Source organism: Delphinus delphis, chromosome 7 (assembly GCF_949987515.2).
Source record: "Delphinus delphis chromosome 7, mDelDel1.2, whole genome shotgun sequence".
NCBI lineage: Eukaryota > Metazoa > Chordata > Mammalia > Artiodactyla > Delphinidae > Delphinus > Delphinus delphis.
In genome coordinates this window covers 72,564,289-72,583,736 of record NC_082689.1, presented here as the reverse complement: position 1 = coordinate 72,583,736, position 19,448 = coordinate 72,564,289, and the positions used below count along the sequence as shown (strand labels likewise).

General features: G+C 45.2%; 1 protein-coding gene across 16 annotated transcripts in view; it reads left to right on the top strand.

Annotated features, from left to right (window-relative positions):
• PKP4 (plakophilin 4) overlaps positions 1-19,448 on the top strand; it is a 251,983-nt gene that overhangs the window by 218,182 nt on the left and 14,353 nt on the right. For all 16 annotated transcript variants that reach the window (XM_069540863.1, XM_060016763.1, XM_069540861.1 and 13 more), the window contains 4 exons: positions 10,034-10,217; positions 14,612-14,729; positions 16,273-16,464; positions 16,669-16,842. In XM_069540863.1, coding sequence (XP_069396964.1) covers positions 10,034-10,217; positions 14,612-14,729; positions 16,273-16,464; positions 16,669-16,842 — 668 coding nt within the window. The remainder of the gene's footprint in view (positions 1-10,033; positions 10,218-14,611; positions 14,730-16,272; positions 16,465-16,668; positions 16,843-19,448) is intronic.

Sequence of the window (19,448 nt, the reverse complement as noted above, 5' to 3'; positions counted from 1 at the left end):
ATTCCAGACGCTATGAAGAACGTGAAATTAGGCGTATTCCCTTCCTGATCATTAGCTCCTTATTTCTAATTAAACAGTAAATTAATAAGAAAATGATAGTTGGGTGCCAAGAAGGGTACATGGGCCAGGCTCAAGTTTAGCAAAGAGCAGGACATCCTATAAAGAGCCAGAACCTAATGGACATGCATTCAGCCTTTTGGATGATTATGTGCCATTACAGAATGAAATGATTACTAAACATGTCCCCTTGGCCTAACTAAGGTGCCTTCAAAACAGTCGTTTATTCCCTGGTGCAGAGAGGAGTTGGCCTCTTACTTTCTGTCCTGCTTTTTGTGGGCTGTCAGGAGTCTCATGGGTAGTTTTCAGAAATCCAGCAACATCGCCTCCCAATTCCGAGCCCAAGTCAGTAGGATCCTTACCACTTGGCCCTCTGTATAAAATAATAGCAAGAGGAACGTGCACTCTCCTATTTACTGAACATTTCAAACCATAAAAATTAGTAATGAGAAATAAAATGACAAAAGTTTCATTGGTAACAAAACAAAAATAGTTTAATAAATGCAACAACTCTTAATTCAGAGTCACAGAACTTTGAGATGGAAAGGGCCCTAAAGAAATCTTCTATTCTGCCCCCTGTAGTACAAGATGAGAAACTGGGATACAAAGAGATTGAGTCCAGAGGTTGGGTTTCTGCCATGCAGGCTGGAGCTCTTCCTTGCCTGCCTCTGCCCACCCTGACCCATCCCCAAACTCTGGGGGAGGGTGCAAATGCCCATTTTCACATGTCATTTTCCTTATTCTCTCAAATTACCACCAGAAAGGGAAAAGGGAAAAAAAAAATCCCATAATATCTCAGTTAGTCTCTGAATTTCACCCGGGTATATAAATATTTTTGAACTTGGTCACTCGCACAGCCACATCAAACTAATGATCAGGTGTAATCCTAAAGCTTCAGGTTGCTTAGAAAACACGTGAACTGTGATTTTAGTCTTGTGAGTATTTCAGGATTCACAGTCTGAGTATGAGAAGATTTGCCCTTGGAAGTGGACTATGACATTCTATTTTGTGCGCGGGCTTCCGAATGCCGAGTAAGATGAGGCAGTCAAGTGGGGAGACTCAGAGGTTCCTGTAGAATTCAGGTGGTCAGCCAGTGGTCAGGGTGGGGTCTCTCAGCACAAGACAGGCCCCATAATGACACTCCCTCAGTAAACTAGACAGCACGTCGGTGTGCGAAGGATGAGAGCACATGACGAAATTCTCAAAAAGAGGTGCCCAAGAGACCCCACCCGGGTCCCTTGGGTACTTTGCAGTTTCTGAGTCTGTCTTATCTCCCGTGAGACCCCACCCGGGTCCCTTGGGTACTTTGCAGTTTCTGAGTCTGTCTTATCTCCCGTGAGACCCCAGCTGGGTCCCTCGGGTACTTTGCAGTTTCTGAGTCTGTCTTATCTCCCATGGCTTAGGACTGGAGGCACTTTCGTCTCTAAGCTTCTTTTGCTCGGACCAGATGACAAAGTGGAAGCCTTAGTGCCGTTACAAATGAATAAGCACATTCCTGGAACACATAAAAGTCAGCTGTGGAACCTGCAACTGTGGGACTTTGTCCCAGGGAAAATCTCTGTGGTAGTGTAAATAAATTCTCTGTCAGAGCATGAAACGACCTGAAGAGCACCCAGGGTGGCCGGGTCACTGCTCCCACTGCCACCTCTGCATCAGAGCAGTTCTCCCAGGGGGCTTTCCCTTCGCGTGACCCGTTCGCTTTTACAAACTCCCCGCTAACAGAAAGAATCATCCTTTACGTGCCTTACGGGCAATGCTTAGTCAGCAGTTCTGAATTTTAAACGGATTGATTTTCAGAGGAAATGCCTTTCCAGGGTACATAGGACTGTATGCCTCCATGAAGTCACTAATCCTCTCAACCTGCCCCTGAAGTTGGGAAATTACCTAGGTAAGAAAATACGGTGAAATGCAAAGTGGCTCTATAAACGGAGCTTTAGAAATCGATAGATCTTCTCAAAGATGCTGTGATCTACCTTTGTACCTGAAAAATCACAGAAACAAAGGCTTATGTTCTTTAAAGACTGAAAATATAAAGATCTATCATTCAGGTGCTTCGGCTGGGGACAAATTTAAGCAGCGGGAACAGTCCCCTTCAGATTGAATATGTAGGCTGGGGCCCTACCGTGTGCAGTGTCTGCGGCCAGCTCAAGTCTTCGGTTCCACACAGCCCCCTCCTGGGCAGCTTCCTTCTCTCAGATCACCTGAGCCCTCACTCACTGCGGTGGGAACCCGAGGTCCTGACCACCATGACCGCAGCTGGGCCTGACTTTGCCTTCCCATGCCTGGCATGGAGGATGCCTCAGCTGGGCCGGAAATCTCAGGGAGCAACGAGGGACACAAGGCAAGCCCACCAGGCGGGCCAGGCCAGGCCTCCCTGCAGGACCCCAGCTCTCGGGGCAGCTGCACTGCCCACCACCTAAGATGCCAGCTGTGCCAACCAGCAAGGAGTGTAGCAAAGCCTAGCCTGGCAGCAGGGGTACAGGAAGAAGAAAGCCCGGAGCCGGGCCTGTAAGCCAGCTCCAGGACTGCACGTTCAGGTGCTCTGCGGCTCACTGCACACGTTTTCAGGAACCTCTGCTGAGATGGTCTCATCTTGGGAACCCTGGAAATGATTATCCACCACTGTGACTTGTTTTCCTGGGAATTTATCCAGAGAAAGGCATTTCTATAACTGAAGACAGTCCTTTTGTCCCACTCTCACAATAATTGCTTTCCCATTATTTCAGTTCTGTTTCAGTTTCACAATTTATTCACAGCATTCCAGTCCTGGTGGAAAGTTTGAGTCATTTACCTGAAGCCACAAAATGGCAGACACTTCTCACACTACCTTTTTCCCGCTACCCTCTTGATTTCCTCATTTCTCTTACCTGTACCATATTCTCACACAGGAGGTGAACTGTTGGCTCATCTTTGACGTCACCCTCAGCTTGCGTCAGGCTCCAAATTCTCATCACAAGCACTCACTCTCCTTCCTCTTTGCTTTCCCATCCCCTCTGCACTCCTTCAGGCCCTCATCACATGCTCCCTGACCTACTGTCCTGGGACACAGGCTTTGCCCCTCCTGGTCCGCCAGCTTCACTGTCCCCTCCTGGGATAATGCCTGTCCCTGCAGTCCATCCTTCCCCAGCTGCCGGTCCAAATCTGCAGCCCCTATCCTCCCCTCACCTTCTGGGCCAAGCCTAGCCTCAAGGTTTCCCCACTCCTGCCCCTCGCAGCTAGGAGGTCACCCCCCAGCCTGCTTCTCCCTGGCCTCTGCCCTTCACACGCCAGCTCGAACGCAGTGCTCTCCAGTTCCACACCAAGGCAGAGGTTTGCCTGCTAAGAAAAACATCCAGGGAGAGGCAGCATGGGGTCAGGAGTGAGTGTGGGCTCCAGAGTCAGATCCACTTGTTTCCTTCCAGCTCTGTGAGCCCCGGCAAATCTCCTCACCCGGTACCAGCTGCCCGGTGAGAAACACAGTACCTGCCGCTTGGCGTTTCTGTGGAGCTGGCCTTACTGCTCTTCCTACTGGTGGGTGCTTTGTCAGAGCTGCCTGGTGCTGCAACTATTTGTGGCAAGGCCTCCTGGGAGCAGAGGGCTCACCTACTTGTACCCCTTAGAGCCTGGCATGAAAACATCCCTACCAGCACTTTCCAGTAGAAGTGTAAACGCAGGGCACATGTCATTCTGAACTTCCTAGTAGCCACATTAAAAAGGAAAAAGAAAAATGTGTTTATTTTAATAGTGTAGTTTGTTTAACCCAGTAGTTCCAAAATATCACTTCAACTTGTAAGCAGTATAAAAACAATGAGGTGTTTTACATTCATTTTTTTCATACCAGGTCTTCATAATCCAGCGTGTATTTTACACTTACAGCCCATCGCGGTTTGGACCAGCCACATTGCACGCGCTCGATAGCCACATGCAGCCAGTGGCTGTTGTATTGGACAGTGCATGTCTAGGCTGTGCTTGGGTATAAGTAACATGTGTCTAAAAGGCATGAGGTACAGAGCTTTAATGCCGGAAGGGGGCAGGGATGCAGGTGACCGTGTTGTGACAAGATATAGTAGCCATAGCATCTTGTCATTACTCTGCCCAACTGAAAGTTGCAGAGGTTTATAAAAACCCTACTGGGGTTAGGGAAGAGCTTCGGGGCAGCTCCAGAGAGAAGAAACGGAGGTGTGTTTTTGCTAGATCCTGGGTGTTTCAGCCAGAGACCATCTCGGGAACCACGATGGAGGCATGTGCTAGGAGCAGACAGGGGCCCTGGGTACAAAGGCCCATATTCCTGCCTTGTTATCCACAGACTATGGGTTTACGAGAAGCACACATGCTTGGACGCTTATATGCAATCTGCAGTCTTGATGTTTTATATTTTCACTTTTAGTCTAATATTTCCACCCCTGCAAGAATGCTTGCAGGGTGGGTATACACGACACCAGCCTGTTCCAAGCAGCCCATTGGATGCAGAATAGCCGGGAGGGGACGAACATATATACCAGGCAGTTCTGACCCCCAGAGAGCTGAAGCATGATAGTGACTTATCATGATGCTTGCTCTGTGCAGGGAATGATGCGGCCAAGATCTCGTTGTCTCTTCTCTGATTTAATGCTCTTCACACCCCTAAGCCTTGGGCGCCTCGTGGACATCTCATGAAAGAGCATGTCTGAAACAAGAATGTCAGGAACAGACACTGAGCATGAGGCCAACTCATGAAAGAAAATGCAGGGGCATGTCCAGTGGTGATATTTGAAGTTGCACTAGCACTTTTTTGGCTGTTTTATTTTTCTTTTTTGCGTTGCCCATGAACCCTTGTGTTGTGCAGTTTCGGGAGGAGGGGTTGTTTGTTTGGGTATTTTTTTGATAATAAGGAAGCAGCAAAAATTGAATACTATATAAAAATTAATGGATTTAGATTTCTTTCATATCAGAGAAAGAAAGAACAACAGTTGCATAGGCTGTTATGTATTTATGCTACCAGAGAAATAGCATTTTCAAAATGTTGTTTGGTTGGTTTTCTAATGTCCTTTAAGAAATGCATTTTTCAAATGGTGCTATTATTTTAATTAATCAAGTAAAATCAGTTTCTAATTTAACTATGAAATTATCATTTGGCTGTAAGAATAGCTATAATGCTAGTTTTAAATGTGCACTCTTTCAAAATTCGGTGGCCTAGGATTTATGTGAATGGTATTTTAATTTATTCATTCTTTGTGGGGAAAATGAACTTTCATCTCTTACGGCAGTTTCTCATTGTGGTTACTGGTCGCTCATAATTATGTACTTTTTCTTGTGGTAGAGAATAAGCAGGGTTTTCTACAGTAGTATGCAGGAAATTCCCTAATAATTTCAAAATGAGTTTGTTTATATATATTCTTAGTTCTCACAACAAATAGCTAATTGCTTTAAATAAAAACCTCAAGTTTCCTAAACTGAATTATAGTTTATTTTTAACTTTCTTTTAAGGAACCAAGAGACAGTGGAGTGTGCTGCTAAATATTTTTGAAAATAATTTTGCACTAGGACGTCGGAGCTGGAGGTTTATCATGTTGATGGAGAATGCTAATAGTTCTGTATTTCTCATCAGTCTCGCTACATATGGGAGCTGGTGTATTTTCCATTCATTACTTACTGTTCTAGGAACATTCTCCCTGACCCATTAAATGAAGCCCTAGACAGAGTAAGTGGAAAGAACATTGTTTTATTACTGCTTTAGTGAGGCAAGTGCACACAGGTATTATTAGTTGGTCTTAAGAATGGTGCTTTTTACTTTGAGTAGAAAAGCCAAAGTAATCATTCCGTAGCTCAGGCTTTTAAGTTTAAGTGAACCTTCTTCATCCAATGTTGGTTGATCAGAACTGGTTGTTTTGGCTTTCCATAACCTCTATTTTTGAAAAAGAAAGTGGGGAGGAAAAACCAATGTCTTGGATCTTGCTTTGATGTTCAAAATGGCGAGTTAAATCCTTACCAAATGTAGTTTTTTGTGTTACATAGCAAAGTACAGGATTAGAGGGATAATGTAACTCTTAATGCAGGATCAGAAAGCTGCCTTTGTGCGGATGCCACCGACTTAGCAAAAGTAGAATCTTTCATTTCTTCTGATCAAGAATAATTTTGAACATTTTTTGAAGTTGCAGGAGAGGTAGCTTTAATTTCTATTGCAGACTGATTTTAAGAGTCATCTGAGGTGACCGAAAGATAACCTAGTCAGCTGGCCTGCTAGTCTACTGAAGGATTACGTATTTTTAAGTAATTTCACATTTTATAATTGGGCACCACTGGTCCTTTCTTTCTGCAGTCTGAGGGATGGGGATTCAGGCATTTCGGTGTAACTTAACTTCTGGTTCTGGGAGATGGAGCAGCAACGTAATTCTCCTGGCCCCATAGCTAGGGTGGTAGTTTCAGCAACCATCCGTTTTGGCCTTCGTGTGAAAAGCAGGCAAAACTGTGCTGGCAAATTCCCTTAAAGATCCAGCCCACTGTTCTGACCCCCTCCATGTACTTACAGACCTTCAGGGACACTCTCAGGACGCTCAGTTTTAAGAACAGGTGTGAAAGGGAGGGAATACATACTTAGGTGCTAAATCTGACAGGCAACAAATAAAAGGGAAATCTCAAAGCAAGTACAGGTTATTAAATTGGATCCATCAACATATATTTCTGAGCACCTATTATGTCCCCTGCATATGTGTAACCAGACATATAAAAGAATAGATAATAGAGTGTTTCTTACTCATTATACTTGCCTAATGAAATTTAATATTAAATTTAGAAGAAGAAATGCTCATCATCCTGTAAAAGTGATTCACTTTGTTATATAGCAGAAACTAACACACCATTGTAAAGCAATTATACCCGGATAAAGATGTTAAAAAAAAAAAAAGTCAACATGTAGAATTTCAAGCCTACCAAATAATTAAATGGGAAGTGAATTCATTTTGTGCATCTTGACTCTTTAAGGTATTATGTGTAAAGCACACAGTGTCTGGCACAGAGTAAAACCATAGTAAATGGCCAGGTTACTATTGTGTATGTTGATTTACGAATGTTTCTGCTCTCCAATCCCCTGTAGATGTAATGGCTAATAGTAAACTGTAGAATGACATATAACTCCACTGGTCATTCTAAATGCCTGACAAGGAAAAGAAAGAGCCAGACAAAATCCTTGTTCCAGCACAGAAAGTCAGGCGAATCCACAAACCTGGGAACTCTCCTCTTGCCAGAGTAGATCTTAGAAGTAGCCAGGAGTGGAGGCAGGAACCATGAAAAACAAGCTTTTCTGCCAGCAGTCGGAGAACTTCTAGGCATCAGCTCCAAGATCCAACGTGCTAAGTAAGAACCACCCCTCTTCTTAGTCGTGTTTTCACCTGAAGCGTGTGACTCAGCACTGTTTAATTTTCCGTAGAGATGTATCTAATTTTATACCTATAACCTACAGTATGATAGACTTTACTTTGCATAAACCTTGCCTTAAATTAACGTTACTGGAATGCATTTATTCTGTGAAGTAGAACGTAGCTTATTGGAAAATGCAACTCTCCCCCATGTGTAGAATTTCGTGGAGTGAGGACTTTGAAATGCTTTCACAGAGAGAAAAACTGTTCCAGTGGCCTTCAGAATCGCATGTTATAAAACTGTCATCAGGAGAGGTTAGGAAATGACCCTTCCCCACCACTGGCCTCTGGGCCACACGCTGCCCCTCTGGCTGACTCAGGCCCTAGGCAGCCTCCTTCAGAGCGCCGGGTGGGGTGAGGTTGGCCTCGCTGGCAGAAAATGTTAAAGCCCTGTTCGTGGCGGCTGCTATCATCCATGCTTCTGTGCCTCAACCCACTCTCCTCTGTCTTCTCTCCCCTCACCTATCATTTGGGTCAGAACCAACCTCCAGAGACTTGGTTTTTCATCCTTAGTGCCCAAGGTCTCTTCTGTGGTCATCCGTCCTCAGATACTTTTCCCCTAATACAGTGCTTTTCAAATGCCTTTTAGACACAAAACCCTTTTTTCAAACAGAAACATACAGTGAAGCCCAGTATTGAGAACAGATAAGGATGGAGCTGTTCCCAGTGAACTGGGATGGGATCTGGAGCCCTGCCCCCAGTTCTCACCCACCTCCCCCATGGCTGCCCTTAAGAGCCCAAGCGGAACCCCCAGAGTCCAGGGAGCCCGGTTTAAACCCACTCACATACATGCAGCCAGTTTTATCAGAATCCACAGAGAAGTAGCTCAGCTTGTGGAGTTTCAGTCCACTTCATAAGCACCTGCAGTGTGCGCCGCCCTCTCACCAGGACCATCAGCCACAGGATAGTTATGGAAACGAAGGTCTGTCGTGGTGGACAAAACAAGCCTTCAGAGGCAAAGCAGGGTCCTTCCTTTTCCCGATGCTGAACTGTCCAAATCCCCCTCGAGTCCGAGCCTCACTAGATGGGTCACCACTGAGGCTGAGGTCCTGAAAAGCTGTGCTTATGGTGGGCTGTCCCACCCCAAAGGGTAGGAGCAGAGAAAGGATGAAAGTCTTGGGGGAGCAAGGGAAACCCAGTCAGCAAGGCCCAGACATCAAAGCCAAGTGAGAGAGGAGTCAGGACCCAGGGCGTTTCCCAGGACAGGGCCCAAGCATCTGCCTCTGTCATCGACCATCCCTCCATGGTGTGAGTGGGTCAGGGCAGGTGTGTGGGGAATGGACGGTCCTCTCAGTTCACAAGTATTGTTTTACTGTCTTCAGTTCTAGCCCTTTGCTTGAACCCCTCCTCCCGCCTCCCTCCTTCATAAGGGGCCCTGCGATTTTAGGCCCCGAGAAGGCTGCTGCTCAGGCAGTTCACAGGCTGGCTCCTTGGTCACCAGAGCCAGAGCAGCAGTTTTCAGCCTTGTCTCTGGCCCAGCACTCTAGATCAGTCATGTTCACAAGCCTCGCGTGCTTCCATGGACACAGGCAGGCTTTGCCAACTCCTTCCCCTCCACAGGCCTCGAGCGTTTTTGTGTGTTGATAGTTCTAAAATCACTATACTGACTGATGCAACTTGCCAGGGATACATCAGGAGTGTAGGGCTCTGAAGATCGAGCTGTACCGTCTCTCCTCCACCCCATCCCCTCTTACTTAGGAAAAGGCATCAATGTGAAAATGACATTAGAGTAGGTATAATCCTGAATTTGCTCTAATTTCTAAAAGAGTAACTATTAGGAAATATGTGCTTTATAACAATAATTTAACCCTCTTATGGTTGACACAGAAACGAGGACCCTCTAATATGCTTATAATTCAAATAACACTCTAATAAGCTACATTTAAGGTCTGGTGTCCTAGCAATATTGATACGAATTACAATATTGGGAGCTTTTAATTTATTGTTAGTCTCGCCTGTATCCAAAAAGGAATGGTAGTAACTTGCACATGCTGATAAAACTCTTAACGTGGAAATAGAAATGTTTAAACCTTATCTAAATATGGGAGATAAGACAAATGTAACCACCCTTTGTGCAAGTTACTTCAAGCGTAATATTTAAGCATGAGCTTCCTGGTAGCAAAAGTAAGAAAAGGAAGTGTGATGAAGAGAAAGTGTCCTTCTTTTGAGAAAGAGAAGTTCTTTTCAAGTACTAAATGTTAAAAATGGTTTGTCACACACAACACTGAATGTAAGGGATGATACAATGAACCACATTTTTACAGCCATCACAGATGCATCATATTTATGACCCTTGATTGGATTGTGCCCCTCCCCCTCACAGAGTAACTCTAATTTGCTTTGCAAAACCATAGTCATCTTGCCTGATAGATAACATAGGCTCCGAAACTTAAGATAAGGACGACTTGGTAATATACTGCCAGAAGCTTACATATGTTCAGTCAACATTTATTAGAGGCCCATCCCCAGCCTGGTTGTAAATTCAGGCCATAGATTAGGTTTGGGACAGACTGAATTCCCATCAATTAAAGCTAATATGTTTATTTCATTACCAAAACTGCAGGATTTCTAATTGATCTGATATTTAAAATCTCATTCTTTAGGAGTTCTTTGGAATTTATCCTCATGTGATGCCGTAAAGATGGCAATCATCCGCGATGCTCTCTCAACCCTGACAAACACTGTGATCGTTCCACATTCTGGATGGAATAACTCTTCTTTTGATGACGATCATAAAATTAAATTTCAGACTTCACTTGTTCTGCGTAATACGACAGGTTGCCTGAGGTAAATTTTTGTTTCTTCTTTACGATTAAGTCTGTGATTAAATAATATGTGTCATAGCTAAGTTGACTTCAGGATGATTTAATATTTCATTTCTATTAATATCTCTCTAAGTTTCCAAGTTCTTTTTTTAATTTAGACCACTGGGCTTTGTTATCCTATGAGGAGAACATTGTGAGCACAGAGCAGTGGCCTGAGAGACATTATCTTATAAACGACTCTTCTATAGATCAGTCAAAACAGCCCTTTCAGTCTGAAATTACTGTCAAAATTCCAGTGTTTTCCACTCAAGCAGCATTTTTCTGGTTGTCACATTCTGATTGCTAATGTGTTGGCAGCCTAGTGTTTGTTTAAATTGAAAATGTGGAAGTGCAAACTTCAAGTTATAAAGTAACTCAGTCACGGGGATGTAATGTTCAGCAAGGTGACTGTAGTCACTAATATTGTGCTGTAAAGTTGAAAGAGGCTAAGAAAGTAAATCTTAAAAGTTCTCATCACAAGAAAAAAACACTTGGTAACTTTGTGTGGTGACAGACGGTAACTAGACTTATTGTGGTGATCATTTCACAATGTATACAAATGTCAAATTATTGTTTTGTACACCTGAAGCTAATATAATGTCTGTTAATTAGACTTCAGTCTTTTTAAATGTAATGGTTAAAACTTTTTTGCTTTTAAAACGGTGCAAAAAGGTATGGTTTAAGCAACCATTGGGTTTAGAGTTTTATAAATAAATGAAAATGAGCCCAAATACTCTTTTCAGTTATTATCTTTAGCATTTAAAATCCATAAAGCCTCCTTTAACTGTACACGGTGCTGCTCATTATTTGCCATGAACTCTCATCAGCTCAATTTCCACCCAGTTTCCCAGGCTTACTGGGAACTTGAAACAGAAACCTTGGGGCAGAGTGGCCTGGTGACAACAAGAGTGGGCTCTGGCTTCAGACAGACTGACTTCCTGTCCCATTCTGAGCCTCAGTTTCCTCATCTTTACAATAGGGGTAATAATAACATCTCAGAGTCGTGAAGACTCAGCTTGTATAAAATACTTCGTGTAGTGTCTCACACACAGTGAGCGCTATTTACTGTTTAGGCTAAGATGTGTGAGCGTCTCTACACCAGAGCTCGAGGGAGGGGCCTGGGCTTCTGCTCTGAAGCCTTCCGCTATTGTGATGGGTAACTGGGTCAGGGGAGGGGGCGACAAGAATCAGGCTCCTAGAAGGCAGGCCAGTTCCCTGACTCAGATTCCTGCATCACCGAACGGCTCACATGGCCTCTGCTGCTGATCTGTGGGGCAGCATCTCATCTCCCTGTACCTGGCTCAGGGGAGGCCGTGAGCCCTCAGCTAGCCTGCCAGGCTTCAGGGGAGGCCCAGGGACGGGACGCATGCTCAGGCTCCCCCAGTGGTTGAAGGCTATTAACAGTTGGTGAATGCCTTCTGTGTAAATTCATTGATGGACAAAACAGAGTAGGTCGCGGCTCAGATAGAACCAAGTTCTATTGATGAAGACAGGTAAATAAATAAACAAGAAAATAACAACAGATGCCATTTAAAAAATAGGGTGATGTAAGAGTTAGTAGGTGGTCACTTTGATGGTCAGGCGGTCTCTCATAGGAGGTGAAGTTTAAGCCTAGTCGGAAACACCACAGGAGCTGCTCCTGTGAGGGCGGGGTGGGGGAGGGGAGGAGGACGCACTGGAGACAAAGGGAGCGGGGAGTGTACAGGCTCTGGTGCAGGAAGGGGCTTGAGGCTGGAGCTTAATGGGCAAGGTGCAGCGTGAAACCAGTTACGTCGGATTTTTTAGATCAGAGCAAGGAGTGCACCACATGCCAAGTGTCATGGGGAACCATCAGAGGGTCTACTCACAAGAGTAGGGATGGTTTCTGGCTGTGATGGGGGCGACAGTGGGGGCAGGAAGGCAGATGATGAGGGTGACAAAGGCCAGGCACCAGAGAGAGGTCGGCAGAACGGAGTACGTTGTGGAGGGAGAGGCTGACAAGGTTTGCTCATGGACTGAATATGAGGGGCGAGGAAAAGGGAGGAAGTAAGGACAGCGCCTAGATCTCTGGCTGGATCAGCTGGGAGCACGGAAGTGCTGTTGATGAGGTCGAGCAGAGGAGCGGAGGAAGGGTGGAGAGACAGCAGCTGAGGGTTTTGTCTGGTCCACTTTGAGATGTCTGATTAGCTATCCATGTGGATAAATGTAATGTCTGGATAAACGAGTCTGGAGATCTAGAGAGGGGTTGGGCTAAAGATAAAAACTGGGGAGTCATGGGTCCATAGGATGTATTAAATCCAAGGAGCAGAAGGAGGCCACCCAGGAGAGCACCAAGATAAAGATAGGAAGCGACCACAGTAGCCCTGGGCACTCCAGAGGGAACCACAGGCAGAAGAGGCTGAGAAGGGAAGACAGCAAGATGAGAGGAAAAGCAGAGGGGTACCGGATCCCTGTTAGAGGAACAGAAGAGGTCAGCTGTTGAGAGCTGCTGGGAGGTAACCCTGGATAAGAACCGTAGAGGGACTTCAGCTATGGAACGCTCTGTTGTCATTCAGTCATAAATAATTTATATTTTCTACTTTTATTTTCTCTTAAACCATTGTAGCAGGAAGCCTCTAAGATGGACGCAAAAACTCTTGCCTGCTAGTGTTATGCCCACGTGTATTCTCCTTTCGTTGAGTGAAATCCTTCAAATAAATAGTAGTTCTGAAGTTCTAGATGCCACTTCTGAGATTATGTTACAACGAGACTGGCCTGTGTCTTGCTCACTCTTTCTCTTGTTGCCTCATTCTGAGCGAAAGCTAGCTGCCATGGTGTGAGCTTCCCCAGGTAGAAACCCCCATGGCAGGAACTGACGTCTGGCAAACAGTGAGAAGCTGCGGATTGCCATAGTCACGTGAATGGACTTGAAAGTGGATTCCCCGAGGACTGGGAACGACCACTTGTGTGAACTTGGAAGTAGATCCTTCCGAAGTTGAGCCTTCAGATAACTATAACCCCAGATAATAGCTTGATTGTAGCCTTATGGGAAACTCCAACCCAGAGGCCCCCAGCTAAAGAAGCACCTGAATGCTGGACCCAGAGAAACCATAATACAACAAGAATTTTTTTTTGAGCTGTTAAATATTGGGGTAATTTGTTACACAGCAATATATAACTAATAGAATCATGAATTAAAGAAAAGTATGTATTCTAATATCTCAAATAAGTGGGGCAGATGAATTTATACGATTTCTAATTTTATTTAATTTTAGTTAGGGAATATATTTTGTGTAATATTGATTGAAGATTCTTTTATGTTCTGGTAGCCAGTCAGTATTGATATAGGTTTGATAATATTTAACATGGAGTTGAAGATAGTAAGTGTTTTCTCTTTGTATGGGACAGATATGCAGCTTATTATTTTGTTTATTCCCATGGTTCATATTCAGCTGATTCAGACTTTGTACTTCAAACTGATTGTTAAAGTCTAACATCTCTTCTGCTTCGTTGACACCTTCATATGATGAATCAGTGCCTTTGTTACTTTGGCTATTAAATATTTTTTAGTAACAAACAAACAAAAAGAACAGTAGAGGGATCATGCGTGATAGTATCTCTGGCCTCAGAAAAACAAAGGTGAAAAGTCATTCCCGATCCCCCTTACCTAGTCTAAGTTTTACAAAATCTCAGAGTTAGCCTAGAACCCTTGTTAATGGCACATAAAATAGAGCCTTATAATTTGGTATCAATTCACGAAGTTGAATTGATAGCACAAATTTCCATATGGATGAGACCTAAAACAATTTTCAGGTTTTTTAATAATTAAAAAGATGAGAAAAATTGTGGCATGAGCAAGTGTTCCTATTTAACTTGAAATGTTTATACAAGAAATATGTTTCCTCTGTTCATTCAAGAAGCATTTATGACCACCTACTACATGCAAAACATTTTAATAGGTGCAGGAACTGCAAAGACCTTATGACCTAACAAGGGAGGTAAAGGATGTCTGAAAACAGCAACCGTGCATGGCTAGCAAACATCCTTTTACATGGTGGGCACTTCCTAATTGCTTCCTATGTAGCAGCTCATCTCTTCCTTACAGCAACCTTACGAGGTAATTACTATTATTCCCTCTTTCTTATGTATGAGGAAACTGAAGATAAGCCCCAAAATAATTATTTTAGGAGGTTAGAAGGTGGCCCGTCACAAGAGAGATACAAAGTTCAAGTGCCCCTGCTCCCTTCTATTTGTGTGGCTAATGGGGGGCTGGCTATTACTGTGAGCTCCCTCGAGATGAAAATGCAGGCTCCAAATGCCTCTTCAGACCAGATCTACGTGCTGCTGTGTCACCCGTTCTCAGATCATTAAGGTAAGGCTCCGCAGCTAACGAGCTCCCCCGTGCCTCTGCCTGTTTAGGAATCTCAGCTCCGCGGGGGAGGAAGCGCGAAGGCAGATGCGATCCTGTGAGGGGCTGGTGGACTCTCTGCTGTACGTGATCCATACGTGTGTGAACACATCTGACTACGACAGCAAGGTCAGTGCCCGCCTGGCCGTGAACGCCGCGGTGGCAGAGGACAGCAGCTGCCGGCCGCCGCCGTCCACGTGCCATTGACTCTTTCCGGAATTCTTGACCATCTCCTCCTTGTTAGGCCACGCTCCAGATCAAAGGGAGACTGTCTCAAAGTAAATAAATAAATAAAGGGAGACTGTCTCAAAGTAAATAAAGCAAGACTGTCTCTAAAAATTACAAGTTAACAGGGACATGAGAACTTAAGAAAATAGCCTTAGAACCATGAAAACTGAGTGACTCCATGTGGCAAAGGATCGACCAGGGTCCAGACCTTCTCTGTGGTTTCTCCTGGGCTCATCGTCAAGGTGATGGCCCCACTGCTCTTTCCTCCAGTTCCGTATCCCCTGCTGCTACAGTCAAATCCATCTGGATCTAAGTATCTACTGAATAAAAGTTCCTGGTCCAGGCACTGGAATCCCCCCAACCTCTCTTCCCTTCTTGCCTCGGTACCAACTCTGGATGCCCCTTTCTACATGCGGTTGCAGTCTTTCACCCACTCCCTCTGTTACCAGCATGTCCCCCTTATCCTCCCCTCCTATTTCCTCCATCCCGGCCCTCTCACAAGGAATTCTGCTCATCATTTTTCAGCTGTGATGCCATCCAGGGTCTGCCCCAGCATCAGGGTCCGGGGAAGGTGGGGAGAAACAGGAAGGAGGGACTAAAAGTGTCAGGGGTCCCAAGGCAGGCTGGGCACTTGTTGTTCAGGATGGGCTGGACGAAGAGGGGCCACAAACAGGCCTGGGGTCGTAAACAGGGGTCTAAGAGGAAAAAGAAGACTGAGTGGTAGGATTGGGGGGGAGCTAGAGGAGAAATTCAAAGTGACAGCCAGGTTTTTATTTGAGCTCCACCTGAACCAAAAGATCTGCAGATGAAATTGAGAGGAATAAGCAAGTTAGAAGGGGAGCTCGCTAGGCAAAACTGAACTTGGTTTTAGACACGCTTGGTTGAAGTGAGTTAGCCTCCCAATTAGAGGCGTGATACAGACTTTGAGGAACAAAAGACCATGTACAGAAGGCAAAACGTCAGCAGAGAAAGAGATCAGATCGTGGAACTTTCCACGGCGGGGGGAGGGGGGAGATGGAAGGAGACGACAAAGATGGCACTTGCGGGGAGGGGCTGCGCCCGGGGTGGAGGCTGGTCGCACCCGCTGTCACGATGAGGATTCCCAGTGGTGAGAAGGGGGGGCTCTGGTAACTTGGGCGCATCTCTGCCACTGCGGCAGCCCTGAGGCAGAGCCCTGGGCATTTTCTTCTCCAGAGCCTTGCACAGTTCCCTCAGCAGGCAGTCAGATCGTCAGCTGCACTGCGGATGGCTCTGCACTCTGTCATTGGGTGTCCCGCCAACAGTCTGGAATCACCGTTCTGACCTTAGACTGTTGCAGTTCCCATAAAGGGAAAAGCAGTTCTTTCACGTTCTACATTTCTTTACTATCACTGGTGCTCAGTACAGAAACACTTTGCACTAATGTGCCACGGTGGTTTTAATCCTACTCTGTGTTGGATTTCAGACCGTGGAGAACTGCGTGTGCACACTGAGGAACCTGTCGTATCGGCTGGAGCTGGAGGTGCCCCAGGCCCGGCCGCTGGGGCTGAACGAATTGGATGACCTACTCGGAAAAGAGTCTCCCAGCAAAGACTTGGAGCCAAGCTGCTGGGGGAAGAAGAAGAAGAAGAAAAAGAGAACACCACAAGAGGATCAAGTTAGCATTTTACTTGACATGAAACTCTAAAGTTTCGTTTCCTCTGGGAGTGAGAAATCACATATTTGGCAAGAAAAAATTTTTTTCTCATGATGCAGTTTTTCTGCTTAGCTCTAGCTGAGTCTAGCAGAAAGGAACGTTTTCAGGTGTTGGACACTGTGTTCACATATTTGCTTCCACTAATGCGTGCTCTTTGTCTTTCAGTGGGATGGAGTTGGTCCTATCCCAGGACTGTCGAAGTCCCCCAAAGGGGTTGAGATGCTGTGGCATCCGTCAGTGGTAAAACCATATCTGAATCTTCTAGCAGAAAGTTCCAACCCAGCCACCTTGGAAGGCTCTGCTGGATCTCTCCAGAACCTCTCTGCCGGAAACTGGAAGGTAGGATGCCTTCTACGTGTGCACACTTCTTGCAGTCAGATCAGCAATGACCATGGAAAGGGACACGGTTGTTTAGAGTTTGGTAAAGCGGGGGAGGAGAAAAGCAGGGAGACAGCAGTCGGCTCTGGGGATCCAAGGATGAACATGACGTAGCCCTTCCTCATGAGAAGCTGAAGGCTGGCGAGAAAAACAGACAGATGGAGCCAGTACAGTGTAGACCCCATGGGATATGTGTGCAGCGGGGTCTTGGAAGAGGACATCTAACCCAGCCTAGCAGGTGAGGGAGAGGCAAGGAAAGAGGGGAGCCAGAACGTAGGGAAGGGTTCCTGGAAGGGTAATGCTGCCCAAATGGAACCTTTAAGAATGAGTAGAATTAAGCCAGCAGAGTCGAGGTCGCGGTGTACAGGGAACCAACCAGATAAAGGGACAACAGGGGAAAGGCGTCACAGTGAGGATGCCGTGGGTGGACGCTACAAGCCGCTTGCCGGGACGTGGAGGGTGGGACGAGGAGTGCCCCTGTGGAGCTGGGCCTCGTGACCAGGCCTGACGGCCAAGCTTCAGGAGCTGGGACCCAACCTTCGGACCAGAGGGGCTGCTGAAAGGGGTTAAGGAGGCCAACGACACAGGCTGATGTGGACACTGTTGGATCCCGTCTGCAGCAGCGCAGAAGGCGAATTTGAAGTAGAGGAAAGTTGAGGCTGGGATTCTGTAGGGGAGTCTGGTGAGAGATGCCGAGGGCCTGAATTAGAGCTGAGGCTGGGCCACCATTCCTGTCTCAGACACTTATAGAACATACACATGGCAAAGTTTCCACCTCCACTAATACGTGTGTGACTTCTTTAGGAAAACTGAAGGTGATTTCTACTGTTACCACTATAAGCAAGTTCTCAAAACTTTTTAAATGTCATCTAACAACTTCCCAGACAATCCTTGTTTGAAACAGTTCAACCTCTAGAAATTTCCTAACAAGTATATTTTAGTAGAATTACTATAATGCTTGTTTTTGACTACTTCCTCCATCACCCCCTCCCCAAATGAAAATTGGCCATCGTTTTTTCTGTGACAGTGAAAAGCATTGCTAGGCCTAGGTAAGGTTTGTTTCATGCGGCCAGATGCTCTAATGAATCTATACAGATAATTACAGCCTAGCGCTAAGACACCATGGCTATTTTGTTATTGTTCTTGATATGTGTGTGACTGAGTCACTTTGCTGTACAGCAGAGGTTGGCACAGCACTGGGAATCAACTATAGGTCAATAAAAGTGAATAAATAAATAAATTTTTAAAAAATTAAAAGTGCTGGGCTTCCCTGGTGGCGCAGTGGTTGAGAGTCCACCTGCCGATGCAGGGGTCACGGGTTCGTGCCCCGGTCCGGGAAGATCCCACATGCCATAGAGCAGCTGGGCCCGTGAGCCATGGCTGCTGAGCCTGTGCGTCCAGAGCCTGTGCTCCGCAACGGGAGAGGCCACAACAGTGAGAGGCCTGTGTACCGCAAAAAAAAAAAAAAAAAAATTAAAAGTGCTAATAGCTTAACATCTAAGTGCTGGCTCTGGAGCCAGACCCCTTGGCCTTGAATCCTCCCCCACCCCCCTTACTAGCTGGGGGCCTCAGATCTCTCTGTCCTCAGTTTCATCATCTGTAAAATGGAAATAATACCTACCTCATTTGGCGGTTTTAAGGATTAAATGAGATAAATTTGGAGGACCCAGGAGAGGGCCTAGCACATAAGTATCAAAAATATTTATGTTGGTGACTCAGTGTTCACCTCCAGTTTCTTATGACCTGAGACTCATTTGATGATAATAAGAAAAAAGACAATAATTAAAATAGATACGATTTGAGTTGTAGAATTTTATTTTCTGGGATCTTTAGTGAATAAACGTTAAATGGCAAGGTCGTTTAAAATATAAACATTATATGGAAGTGATTTCAAAAGTGTCTAAAATAGTAAATCAAAATATTGGCCCTCATTAAGAAAACAAGATAAACATGGCCACAGATGTGATAAGTCAGAAGCTATCTGGGAGTGGTGATGGCTGTAGTGCTCTGGAAGGGAGGCGCCCAGGGCTGGGCTGAGCCAGTTGGTCTCCAAGCGAGATAGGTGTTGGTTCTGTCCTTGCAGATTTCAGAGAGAGAAGTTGCCAAAGCTGCCCAAGTCCTTTACCTGATAGCAAGTCATGTATTCTATTTCTCTTGCAGATATCATTTGATTTGGAAAATAGGAGTATTGACTTCATCCGAAGGAAGCTAATAGGATCTTTGAAATGCATCTTTTCCTTTTATTTGTGTTATTAGAATAATCTATTCTGTTGGTATTAAGGAGACTGAGTAGTCAGTCACATATTTTCATGTTCAAAATAATACAAGTGGCTGGAAGATCTGTGTCCTCGTGTCTTGACCACAGCAGGAAAGTATTAGATGTTTTATGAGCAACATTTTTCAATTATCCTAAATTTTGAAAGACAATTTGCATTGGGAAAAATGTCAGTGAAAACTCAAAACAAGATTAAAGACCCATTTTCAAATGTTACTTTTTTTATTTGTTTTCTCGATGACTTAGTGTTCGTTCCCAATTCATACGGTGCCCAAACTGACTCACCTTACAC